The sequence below is a fragment of the Cavia porcellus genome, unplaced genomic scaffold, assembly GCF_034190915.1.
Source record: "Cavia porcellus strain 051 isolate PalLab524CR breed Dunkin Hartley unplaced genomic scaffold, mCavPor4.1 scaffold_3, whole genome shotgun sequence".
NCBI classification, from domain to species: domain Eukaryota; kingdom Metazoa; phylum Chordata; class Mammalia; order Rodentia; family Caviidae; genus Cavia; species Cavia porcellus.
In genome coordinates, this window is record NW_026947486.1 from 95,690,497 (window position 1) to 95,704,377 (window position 13,881).

Genomic DNA, 13,881 nt, shown 5'->3' on the forward strand with positions numbered 1-13,881 from the left:
ACAAAGTATAAAAGGAAATCAGCCCCTTTTAACACCATCAAGTTCATTTCTAGCCTTAGAAAATTCAAAAGTACACTGAAATTAATAATTTTCATTTCTATCAGATTTTTATCAGCTGCAGGAAATCATCTTTCTTTCACAGTTTATACTTGATCTTTCCACACTCTGAGTGATGCTCTGTGGAGAATGAAGTGGCCAAAAGGCAGGCCACAGGAGGCTCATATAACCTCCAGACTAGTGCACTACTTCAGTAATTGAGAGTTAGCTTTCTAAACACATGCAAACCGATAGTGGTGCTTATGTACAAACGTACTTGTAATGAATAATAAGTCACTGCGGCCCTAGAGACAGCTGAGAAAGAAAAAAAAAAAGTTCAAGGGTCAAATGTGAAAAATTTCCCTCAGCAGGATTTGGCTTTAACAATCAGAGATGGCTACAAGTAAGATGAAGAATTCAAGGTAGGTGGGGGAAAGATCGGTAGATTATTGCGGGTATTGTGGGTTTTGTAAAGAATAGTGCAAAAGGGTGAGTGCACAATGATTTTGGTCTACCTGTATTTGGTGCAAGGAGAAGCTGCCACAGAGAGTAGGAATTATAATGGAGTACCGAAACCATAGATCGGCAGAGGAAGAGAGAAAATGACTTCTTCCTTTGGCAGGTAGTTAGAGACAACATAATTAAGGCAGTTTGGACTGGCCTGAGACATAAATAGAAACTAATCTAGAAGTTACTTGTTGGTGACAATTCTATTAACTTTACTATTCCAGTAGGAAAGGAAAACTTTTTTGAAAACAGATCAAGTTTGTGGCCTGGATTGTGTTTCACACGTGTATGTATGTATACTTGTCTTCAAGCTCACCTAATTGTAAATGCTGAATGTATACAGGTTTTTGTGTGTCAGTCCTACCCCAACAAAGTTTTTTTTTTTTTTAAATTCAAGTTTTCAAAAAATTCAATTTTTTTAAAAAAGCACCTGAAACAAAATGTGGGTATAAAGTGGACAGAAAGAGCTGAATAGAGCGAGGAAATCACAAGAGCCCTGCAGATTGTAAACCTGTTGATTCAAGCCCAGGATAAAAGGGTGCTATGAGGTGAAGTATCAGGGATTGAACAAACACCACCACCAAAAGAACAAAAACTAAAACCAAAATATTGCACAGCTATTAGAAGGGTAGTTCTATTATTGATAGAAGAAAAGTCCAAAACTATAAAGATAGGGAGGATCAGATGCAAAGCCAGAAATTAAACAAATCAGAAAAATATTTATCTGACACCTCACTATTGTTAGATAATAAATTCCTAGAGAGTAGAGACAGTTTCATGTTCTTTTTTTGAATCCACCCCTTATCCATTTAATGCCTGGTACAAAATACATGCCTCATAAATATTAATTGAATTGAATGAAAAGAAATTCCTAAACCATTGATTAATTTTTGGTTTTCCCAAATGAAAAAACCCAATTCAAAAATCACCATGCAGAAGAAACAAAAGTAATTTCAAAAGGACTGGCAAAGAGATAGAAAAAATCCATGTCTGTCTGTGTGCTCTCTATCTCCTTTTTTCTTCTTTTATTATGGCATTAGGCGTAGCAATCAGAGTCTTGTACATGCTAGGCAAGTGCTCGACTACTGAGCCACATCTCCAGCCCTAAGTTTTTCTCTTTATGGAGGAAGACCTTAAGTAGCCCAAATGGTCCTTGGATAAGAATGTGAAATATTAGATCAAAAAGTATGAAAAGCAAAAATAAAGTACAAAAATCACAGTGTATTTTATTATACATATATGTATCACACATATATTTAACTGAAATGGCTAAATCATAAGTAACAGAAGGCACCCAATGAAGAGTTATGAAAAAAGGTTTTATGTCTCTACAGATCAAAAAGTCACTATTTTTTAAAGTTTTTAAGAAAATTTTTGAACTGACACATAATTGTACATGTTTATGATTATAATTATGTGCCACATGTATACATAATATACCTGTGCAACACATATATTATGCAGTGGTGTATTATGTGTATATATTGTATATTATATAATGCATGCATAGTTTATTCAGTGATCAAAACAGGGAAATTAGCATAACTATCATTGCAATGATCATTTCTTTGTGGTGAAAGCATTTGAAGTCCCATCTCTTAGCTATTTTGAAATATACATTACCTTATAATCGACTATGGTCACCCTCCAATGTCTTGGAATTTCAGAACTTATCTGCCCTATTTAACCATAAATTTGTACCCATCGACTAAACTCTCTCTTCATCCCCGTTTTCTCCTGTCCCTTCCCAAGTCTCTAACCATGGTTCTATTCCCCACATCCAAGGGAACAGTTGCTATGTCCCATATACAAGTGAGATCATGTGGTAAAATGTATCTTCTTAACCCAAACTGCGAGGCTCCGAGGGACTAGCCAATTGTTAATGTGATTAGTATCCACAGAATAGTTCAAGAGAAAAGGACTCAAATGTGTAAATAAGGACTCAAATGAATATTGAACAAATCCTTAAAACCTATTAAGGCAAAGTAGGAATGTTAAGAGGACAACTTTAAGATAACCAGGGATAGGGCAACCACAAGTTTTTACACATTTCTTGAAAATTCTCAGTGACAAACTACTAAACACACACTTATTTGAGAATGGTTTGTATGAGAAAAAAATTATAGATAAGACCACCAAACTCTGGCTTTGTTTACTGTTGTTTTGTTTATTCTGTCTCAGGAAAGAAGATTTTCACACATCACTCCAAACATCCAGGCTGCATCTATCTCACTTGTGATCAACAGCAAGCAACTTTGAGATAGCTGGCAAGGAGTTTGGGCTTTGCCTGTGAATACTGTGGCTCACACACTCACAAGGTCGCCTTAGTACCAGGTTCCAGTCAACTGAGCCATGTAGCCCCAGAGGAGGACACAAAAAGGGGCCAAGAGAATGTCAGGATATGTTACTGTCAAAGGAACCAGACACTATAAAAGATAGGTATCCTTTGTTTAGTGGCAAAAGTGTAGCATTTTCATTTAACTTTTGAAACAAGTAGATTTATATTGCCTATTAACAGAACTGGGGAAAAGCAGCCAAACTACTGCTAGTAGATGTAGCTTACTTTAACGCAAAAGAACATTAAGCTGTGTGATATACACAGTCACAGGAAAGCACTTGGATAACTACTTTGCTTAGACCTAGTAATTACAATAAGGAGTGAATCTGGGGAGCTGTGGAGCTTGCAGCTTAGGTCCCTGGGCGGGAGAGGGGGCCTCTTAGGACAAAGAACGTTTTTTAAATGTTACAAACACCTTTTAAAGCCATTGCTAGGGCCCCTCTTAGGGCCTTGGAAGACCATGCAAATAAGGAGGCATAAACTTTATTATCCTTAGGGTAACTATCTCAGGTAACAATGCTTGTTGAGTGAATAAATAATATAATCTTTAGTTGCTATATGTAAAATAGAGTTTTATCTTTTAAAAAATGTAGCAAAATCCAGATGAAATTTTGAGCTCTTAGCATAGTGGTCCTCCAGATACTCCTGTAACATGATTTGGTCAACTTTACTCAATTCAAAATGTCACACAGTAATGATGATTATATTAGGAACACATTAACTTTATCATTATATGCCTCTATTTGAACATTTTGCAAAAAATCACTTTACAGAACATTTAAAGTCACCATAATGAAATGAAAAAGTAAAAACCATCAATTATTGTTCCATTAGCAGTTAAACTGAAAAGCCTGCGGCATAACCACAATGAAAAACATTGTCATTTCTGTATTGAGTATGAGACTAATAATCTGGACTAGAGATGTACAGATTCAGCTTGACATGACAATAGCCATGGTGACTCCTAACTGCTGCATCAGTTTTTACTGCAAAATTTTGCAGCACACCATAAGCAACCAAAATCACGAGAATGGTATGTGGAGCTTTACAGCCAGTCCCTGGCACTAGGTATGTGCCCGATTCTCTGAGAAAAATCAGGCACATGTTGGCTAGGATAAAGTTAAAAAAAAAAAAATATATATATATATATCATTAAAAATGTATACATACATCTTTCATTAAATCCCCCATGTGCAATCCTGGATCTGCTCATCTCTTTCTTGAGTCTCGCCACACTTGGACACAGGTTCTCACAGACTACGATCAGGTCATTCCCAAAGAGAAAACACAGTTTACATTTGCCTTAAAACTACAAAATGCCTGGCCCATATTTTTTCATGTAAATTTAAAAAGAAGGACCATGACAAAAATAACTACTCTCTCTAGCATAAATATATCAGTTGATGAAATTTATGTGAACTAAAATATTATTACTCCAATACAGATATGCAAAATGTAGGCTAGATTTTAGTGAAGAAAAACATTTTTTATCTTGGTTTCAACTCCTAAGTCAATTAATTATTTCAAAAATTAAGTATTTTGTAATTTTATCTTCAGCATCTTAAAATTATTCTAGTCCATATTCACAAATATACTACTTTCTAGCTTTTATTTTAGTAAACAATAAAATGTTAAAATGGTATATAGTCTAAAATAACATTTATTAGTATATAATTAATTACATAGCATAATTTCTCCTATCTACTGGAACTTCCTAATTTTTTCCTTTTGATTTTTTTTTTTTTTTTGTCTTTTTCGTTTTTATCGGTACCAGGGATCGAACTCACAACTGCCTGCTTGCAAGGCTGGTGCTTATGCCACTGAGCTAAATCCTCAGCCCCTTCCTTTTGATTCTTAAGTGCTACATTACCTTCATTCCCTACCATAGGAAGGTGAGGTAAACATATAATTCTGTTTCTGATAAAGACGTGTGATAAGTAGAATTTCAAAAGAGATGTAAAAGAAGGTAGGTCAGTGTCTGGATATATATCAAATTATTCAACTAGAGATAAAGGAAAGCCATGGGGTAAAACCCTTGTTTATAAATTTTGTGGTTTGGACTCCATAAACTTGGCTACAGGAATGAAAGCTATGAAAAGCATATAACAGAACCTGAGAGCTCAGCACATACTAATGCAGCCTCACATGTGCTGACCCAACACCCTGGTATAAATCATAAGGTGAATATAATTTAATGGGTCAAGTTCACCTATATACCAGGGTCTGCATCCATGTGAATCACCACATTCAAAGAGAGAAACCAAACATATGGCTAAGTATAGAGAGACAAACTGTCTAAGTGAAAATATTTTAGAAGGTGTATAACACTGTATCCACTTTCTACATAGTTATACTCAGAAGTTAGCCTCCTTTTCCCCTTAAAATTCCTAGTTGTGAAAGTGAAAAGTGCAAGTAATGCTTAAGAGTTAATCCTGTGTGTCTACTTTTCCTAACATTCTTCTATAATATCCATGTGTGCCTCCAGCTGTGCATATACACACATAAACACATCAGGAACAGAGTCGGAAAAATACTGTGGAGTCACATCCTTTGTTTCACTTGCTAAACTTCCTTAATAAGGCCAACAAAAGGCTTTCAGAGGTAGAATTTTATATTAGCAAATGTCAAAACAGACTTGTTAAATACAGTGGATAAACTTGCTACCACAAGCATTCTACCAAAATTGACTAGGTGACTAGGTGTGGCTTTTATTCATTGTTCAGTCACACTGCACAGAATATGTTCTCTAGCTACCATTTAGGTTGACATTCCTTTTATCTAGGGGCTTATAATAAGCAAACTATATTCAGTTTTGCAAAGACAAATGCGCTCTTCTGGTATCCTAGAAACAGACCAAAGTATGCTTTGTGGAAAGGCCTGAAGTTCAGGCCTGGGTCTTAATGTGCAAGCACAAAAATATAAGGACTAGGAATATTTTAAACAAAAGCTTGACAATTCTAAGGAACAGTATAGGATTACTGGTGAATGGTGTGCTTAAAAGATATACTGTATTGTAGTTGTTTAGGGGAGAGTGAGTACGAGGGAAATTAAGTAAAATTATACATTATTTCATTTTTCATTTTTTCTGTAATGATATCAGAGTGGGGACCCATAACAAAGAGTTTTCTTCCAGAGTAGACTGATAAATGCCAGTTAAAATTGCTTGCACTAGCTCAATTATAACACACAAAGTTGCTTTCCACAGAGGAGGAACATGTCAAGATCTCAGGGTTAGATTTCTGTACGCATAATTGCAGAAATTAATCTTCGATCAGGTTATCACATCACAACAGCTATTGTTGAATAATCTATGAAACAGCAAAGCAATGTATAATTGTTCTCTGGTATCTTTGAAGTAACGCCTTGTGTCTAATGACATGACATAAAATAAAGTGGACTCCTGTGAGTTATATTAGTCATTTTCCACAACCTGAAAGTTGAAATTATCCTCATTGAAGGAAAAAAAAAGAAAATATATTCTGTTATATAAATCATCTGGAATCAAATTAGAAAGCACAAGTCAAGAGGCTAGAAAACTCAAGGAGTTTCTTACTGGACTCTATAAAAGCCACTCCCAGTGTGATCCAGCATGATCAACAATGCATGCAGGACTAAGACTTGGCATGGAGAAACACTAGCAGAACCCAAACAGAAAGTCCATTCTCAACTTCCTTCTTCCAGTCTACTTTTGTATCATGTAACAATAAAAATAGTTTTAAAACAAAATATCTTGTTATTTATATACATTAACTATATTATATAATTTCTATGCAGCTCAAGACAATTGCTCTTCCCTCAACAGGTGCGCCCAACTCTCAAGCTGCAGGTCAGACATGCCTGCTTATTCTCTGACTCACTGAGACACAGCATTTGGCTGGTGTCCTGAAGTTGGCACTTGAATTTTGCAAAGATGTATGCTGTAGCACTGTAGGATAACCTCAGCTCAGCTATCTGACAATAAAACCTTGCTCCTATTTCTGGCTCTATTTTAAACTGAGACATCTAATGTAAGGCTGAGAGTAGCAATGGTGAGTTCAATGATCCCTTGTTATAATTACCATTGTTTAACATCCTCTTACCCCACATCCCAGCCCCTAACAACCATCCTTCTATTCTTTGTCCCTGTGGACACAAAGATTTAAAGATTCTACATATACAAGAGACCACGCAGTATTTATCTTTCTCTAGCTGGCCTACTCACTAAGCATAAAGTTCGCCAGGCTAATCCATGTTGTCTCATTTTACAGTGTACACATACCTCAGATCATTACATTGTACACCTTAAATAGATATCCTTTATTTTCTGCTGTACCTTAAGAAAGTAAAAGTTCTCTTGCTTTATTCCCCATGTGCCTGTACACCTTTATGCACTCATCAAGCATGTTCATGCCTCTCTGATTTTGTCCATATTATTCTCAGTATTTAGAAGTCTCTCCTGCCATACTGCCTTACAGGCATGGAGGAATTCTGACCCTACAGCATGTGAAACCTCAGGAATTCAACAAGGAATGTGGCCATGGAAAATATTACTGAAGGTCAAAGAACACTTCTGACAAGCCCATTGGAAACCTGGAAACTAATTTATCAATGTAATTAATCAGCACTGAGTTCCAATACAAATGTTTTGGGAAAACTAGTAAAGAACAAGAAATCCATTTATTTTAAGTAAATCTGTCCAAAAATGCTGGAAAAAGTGTATCATGCTGCAAAACTTTAGCGACTTATCATTGCTCCCACTTGCAGTTGTATTTATGTATGCAGGTATGCTGCTTGAAGAATGATGGCTCAAGGAAGATTTCCTTGAATTCTGAGAATCAATTTTATTATGATATAGGCTTTGCTAAGGGTAGCCTCCCGTAGGACATCTAAACATCATATAAAACTTTAAGCTTTCATTGCATTTATTACCTAGTCATTGATGAAATTGTACCAAATAAAGTTAACATAGCTCTTTCAAATCTATCTTAATAGTTTAAAAGAAGTAGGCTGGCTGGAATTAGAATGAGATTCACTCAGCTAAATTTGAGACCTGAAGAATGGTAGCAGAAAGGGAACAGTTTTCCATTTTCTCTGAGAAGTGTCACATTGGAAAGTATCAGGGCAAGATGTTCTCAATAGACAGTATTAACAGATATAACTTAATCACTATTCAAATGATCCATTTAAACTCACAGATATACAAAAACCTTAGATACTTGTCTAGATTGATACCATAAACTCATGAATTTCTACAAATAGAAACTGCTATGAAATTAAGGTACAATCATCATCATAGACCCAGCCAGTGCTCGTCGATAACATTAAGGTCATGGGAAATAGAGAAAAACTGAGAAAAGAGTCACAGACCAGGAAAAGGGAAGAGAATTCAAATAAATGCACCTTGGATCGGACACTGAATAGACAAGTCATACTACAGTCATATTACTAGAAAACCTGGTGAAGTCTGGTAAACTAAAGTTAATAATAATATGTGAACATCAAATTATTGGTTCTGATAAATAAAAAAAGTCACTGATAACCATAAGAGAGGTCTGTGGATGTAGATCCTCTGTAGAGCGTTTGCCTAGCACATGGAAGGTCGATCCTCAGTACTGCAAAAGTGAAAGACAAACCAAACATAAAACAGTGGGGTGAAATTGGTAATGTGGGAACTCTGTACAGCTTTTGGAATTTTTTATAGGTTTTATTTTAAAATAAAAAGTTTAGTTAAGTGCAACAACAAAATTATCAAATAACAGAGAATTTTACGCAAATTAATATTCTGAAGTCCAAAGGCTTCCATATAGTAGTCAAATTTTCCCCTCATCGTGAAATGCTCCTGCCCCTTTATTAATATTCTTTCAGAAACTGAACTCATGCATAAATGTAACCAGGTTTTCAATCTAACACAGCTGATTTCTGCTTTCACAAGCACGGCTCTGAAGTGTCAATTAACGTACGAGCTGTGTCCTAAATCCTGTAGCAACTAACTTTCCCAAGGCTCTGCAAGATTATTTCAATGCAGATAAATATGATTTTAATAAAAGACACGGGCCTCAGGGGATAGCTCAATGGTTGTACAGTTGTCTAGCATGTGCCAGGCTCTAGGTTTGGTCTCTGCACTGCAAAAGCAAAACAGAACAAAATTCCCCACAGAACATATTGGCAATTTTCAAAGTAATGGTTGTGACTTACAAGGGATGACATTTGAGCGTTTTGGAGCATAAACTGCATTTGCTGGGTGAACATGGCTGCTGCAGTCTTCTGTTGAATCAGATTGTTACGCCCATTAATCTCCAGCTGCGATTTTAAGTGTGGAGGAGGGTGAAGGTACTTGCAGTTCTCTCGAGTACACCGACCCTAATAATAAAAAACAAGCCAAATAATCATTTAGTATTTCTAAAGATCAAAAATGATTAAGAACATAAGGGCTTACTTATTATGCTTTTATCATGGGCCAAGAACTGTTATAAGTACTTTATATGCATCAGTTCATTTAGGTGCCATAACAAACCTGTAAAATTGGTACTGATAATCTTCAGGCAAGTGAGGAAATTGAAGACTAAAAGAGGCTAAGCGACTTGTCTATGGCCACACAGCTAAAAAGTGAGAAAACTAGAATTAAAACCCAGCTAATCTTATTCCAGACCTTCTCTTTGCTATTCTGCTCTACTTTGACATGCACTAAATCTACATTCATAACACAAAATATAAGGAATAGCATATCATAATATTTAAATAAAAATTACAAAACTGAAAACGTCAAGGTGAACTGTAAATTCACACATGTTTAAAAAGACTCAGGAGTTGAGCTAACAAGTACAATCAACCACATACTGGTCCAATTATTTAAATACAGGATGACCAAAAGTTGCATTTTTTACATTAATTTTTATAAGATAATGGAAAATATAAAAATTATAATTTTATCAAATCTTTTCAATACAAAAATTGTCTGGTGGTGATGACACCTGCCCAAGTGACACTCAAGATAGTTACTTGAAATATGTATGTTGATTTCCATTAATTGGAACAATCTATGTTCCAAAATGTTTTTCTCTGACTTACACAATGTTAGAAACATCCTGAGATCCACTGACATTTGCTAATGAAGAATTAATTCCTATATTTGGCAGCCAAGTTGTTTTTGAGGTTCCAGAAGCAATGGCCTTCAGTTACTTGGGTAGTTGACACCAAGTATACACTCTTCAGAACTTTGAGTGTTTTATTGATGGTTTAAGCACTTTAAAAATGATCTGATAACATATCAGTTCCATGGAATTAAATATGTTCTTGGTGTCACCTAAATGCTGAAATGGTAGCTAATTATAATATTTATTTCAAGGTAGGAATCAATGTCACTGGACTAGTTGTTTATTATATTATCATGTCATCTCATTTGTGTTAAACTCATGAACACCACACACAGCAGCTAATTATGATCTCATTCAGATTATTAGGTTCACCACAATCCTTTTAAGACAACTGAAAGTCATTTTTCCTCCATGAATGCTAAGATTCTTTACAGTGTTTGAGGTTGCTGTGGGAAGAGAGGAAGAAAAAAGGGCAACTTTTTTTTTAGACCCAAGAGTGAAAATTACTATAACACCTAAATTCTCAAGGCATCAATGAGCTGGCAAACCAAATGCTTTTATTCAACACATTCTATGTGTTTTCCTTATTTATGATGCCTAAATAGCTTAGGCAACTGCATCTCCATATTCATTACCTGGCTATAAAAGCATACACTGCCACTGCTCTGTTTGCTTTCTTTTTGTTTTGTTTTGTTTTGTTTTAGAGGGGAATCTTCATTAATTTTGAAATGTTTAATTTAAAAAAATCTTTTTCATGACATGTTGTACATATCTATGGAATACAGTGTGATATTTCCATCCATGTATACAATGTGCAATGATCAGATCAGGGTAACTGGTCTGTCACCTTAAATGTTTGTCATTTTTTTGTGCTGTAAACATTCAAAATCTTTTCTACTTAGCTATATTGAAGTATACCATAAATTGTTGTCAATCATAATCACCCTATTGTGCTACAGAATGTGAAAAGTTATACCTCCCATCCAACTGCACTCTCTGTACCTGTTTAAACGTATTCAACCCCTCAGACCAGGTGGCTCTACTGGTCTAAGGTGCCCATCTGGGAATTACACTTGTCATCCTTCTGCCTCATTCTCCCAAAGTGCTGGGATTTGCAGGCATATACCACCGCAAATTTCTTCAATTTATTATTAATCAAATTAAAACTCATTTACCGAAGTGAATATTTCAATGTACCTTTATGTTTCTGTAAATCCTTGAAGAAGAATTTACAGGTAGCAATAGTTGTGAATGGTATTAACCTAAATATCCTGAATTCATGTAAGAAACCTAGAAATGTAATTCCAGCACATTTAAGGAAACCTGCTTGTATAAAAAAAAAATTACAAAACTGAGTGTCTTTTCCTCATGAATGTATACCTACTGGAAACCTCAGCTTTATTTCACATTTGTTATATCTTGTACAAAGACAGGCAATCACGGGGATTTCAACACCTAGATCCTCAATCCTCCACCCACATAACTGAGTTTATGTAGCTTCAAATTCACTGGTTCAGAGGAGGCATGGCACACGGTGACTTCTACCACCAGGCATGCTAATTTATACTTCTACTTTGGGCTTCCTCCTCCTCACCTCACACCATAACATTGAAGATGTCCCCAACGCTCAAGTTTAAATCATTTGCTCTCTTCTCTCATCTCTTTCCCCTACAAAAATAAGTTGTTTCAAAGTTTCATCCAGCCCCTGCATTTGTCCAGATCTTAAATCTCTACCTCTACTCTGACCTCTCTTTTTAATTTCAGTCCTTATTATGATCAGTTTTAGCTGTAGTGGGAGATCTTGCCCACAGACCACCAAGCCTGAATACTACTTCTGACCTTTCTTCTCCTCTGCCTATCTTTCATCTTGCTACATATTCACATTCAGGGCCATTGCACCACTTCCCATGATTTTGAGCAGTCACAAGCAGTGACGAGAAAAGAAACTAGCCAGTTATTGCAAAGCCACTTAGATAGCTTTGTTTAAATACACACAGCTATAGAAAGCAAATTGTATCCCTCTCCCCAAAAACAAACAACAAACTAGAAGTTCCCCTATATAAGGATTGTTTCATATTCAGGAATTCCAAACAATGAATTAAAAACTAGAGAAAAATAATAATTGAAAGTTCATCATTTGTACCAATTTGTAGATTTAATGTCAGTCACATTAATACAATCAGAGAGAAAGAGTCGAGCAAATATACTGTATTCAGCACAGTTTTTTAAACCATTTTATAGGAATAATTGAGTGTACTTTTTTACTTTTATGTCACTGTCCCTTAAATATAGCAACTTTTGTTAAACTTTTTCTTGGGAAACTAATGAGATTTTTACTAAGCAAAATCAGTACACAGAAATAGAAAATATTGCACTCACAAATTACATCAAGTTGGGCTATAAAACTAAAGTATGGAATATGAGGTAGCATGAGATTTCAAGAAACTTATTCATCCTAGTTATGAGATTTTACTCGATTTATAAATCATTCTTTTTTGAATGACAGAATCCATAATTTAATTCTATAACAATGCAAATGTAGTGATGCTACCTTATCAGAAACTGCTGCTTATTTTAAAGAAAGCATATAAAATAAAAAATCTACATTTTCTATCAAAACCATAGACGAAGAGACCAAGTAATTTAATATGTATCTTATCTATGGAATACAACATTACAAAAGAACATTAAGTCCATGGTTTTTCAAAATAACTTTGGAACATAATAATGTGTTTATATGCACAACACTTGGTGATAATAAACCTCCACTGATAGGATGCATTCTTCAAGAGACCTAAATTTTGTTATAGGCCATTTTAATTGGCATATTAGGGGGAACCAAACTTTGGTTCTGACATCTGATGCTTTTCATCTGGGCAGGAGATAAGGACTGTAAAGCATGGGTGGATGGGAAGGGGTTGTCCCTTCAGAATAGGTAATCACCTAGGATTCTTGTGCATTGGAAAACCAAGGACTGCGACTACAATGGTTCCAATCATTTCCCTTGGTCAGCTAAGTACCACAAGAGTGAGTGGTCAAGATACTCTGTCACGTTGAATCTATAACAAGTCAGAAACTATCTTGGGCCTGAAAAAAATCATCCCTCGGATTTCTCCACCAAGTCAATGATGCCCCAAGCCCTCCTTCTTCCAATCTAACTACAGGATCACATTTTCCATGTACTAGTGCAAAATACAGACCCATGTCATAGAGGACTCTATAGATGTCATGTCCATGAAAGTCACCATCATTTGGTTCAGCAGGCAGTTCCCAAAACTACAGCAACTAGTCAATACATGTCAATCATGTACATACTCTCCGTACCCCTTCAATACACACACAACTAAAGAAATATTTAATATTACAATATAGGCTCATTTATGCTTGCCTCAGTGTCCCTCCTTTGCAGTTTACTATTAGCCTTAAAATATATCATTCTCATTTGGTTTTTCATGGTGCTGAGTTAAAAAAAAATAACGAGCCATTCAATAGGAAAGTAGTTCTCTGCTAAAATAAGTGGTCTTACACCTATGAATCTTCCAGTTCCCTTTTCCCATTTACTGCCTTTGAAAATGTAGCCAAAAAGCAGCAGGGGGAGGAAATGGCCAATGACATTTCTGAACTACATCTGCATCAAAAAGTTGATAACAGACAAAAGAAAAAGTTGCAGAGCATTTATAAAACCTCCCAAATTCAATCTATTGCCTTTTTCCTACTTTTAGGCTTTTCACAATGAACACAAAGCCTTTGACTGAGAGAGAAAAGTAGCATTGTAGTGATTCAAATTCCACCTATGTCTTGAGAATTATGAGTCAGAGTCTGTCAGATAACACAACTTCCCATGCACTTGGTGGTAGAAAAACCTGTGAAAAGTACTTTTTATGTTCATGAGAAAGCTCTACCATCCATCAAAATAAGAAAAGGACC

General features: G+C 35.5%; 1 protein-coding gene across 5 annotated transcripts in view; it reads right to left on the minus strand.

Moving 5' to 3' along the window:
- Mbnl3 (muscleblind like splicing regulator 3) overlaps positions 1-13,881 on the minus strand; it is a 100,617-nt gene that overhangs the window by 25,808 nt on the left and 60,928 nt on the right. For all 5 annotated transcript variants that reach the window (XM_063246430.1, XM_063246431.1, XM_013144410.3 and 2 more), the window contains exon 3: positions 9,056-9,220. In XM_063246430.1, coding sequence (XP_063102500.1) covers positions 9,056-9,220 — 165 coding nt within the window. The remainder of the gene's footprint in view (positions 1-9,055; positions 9,221-13,881) is intronic.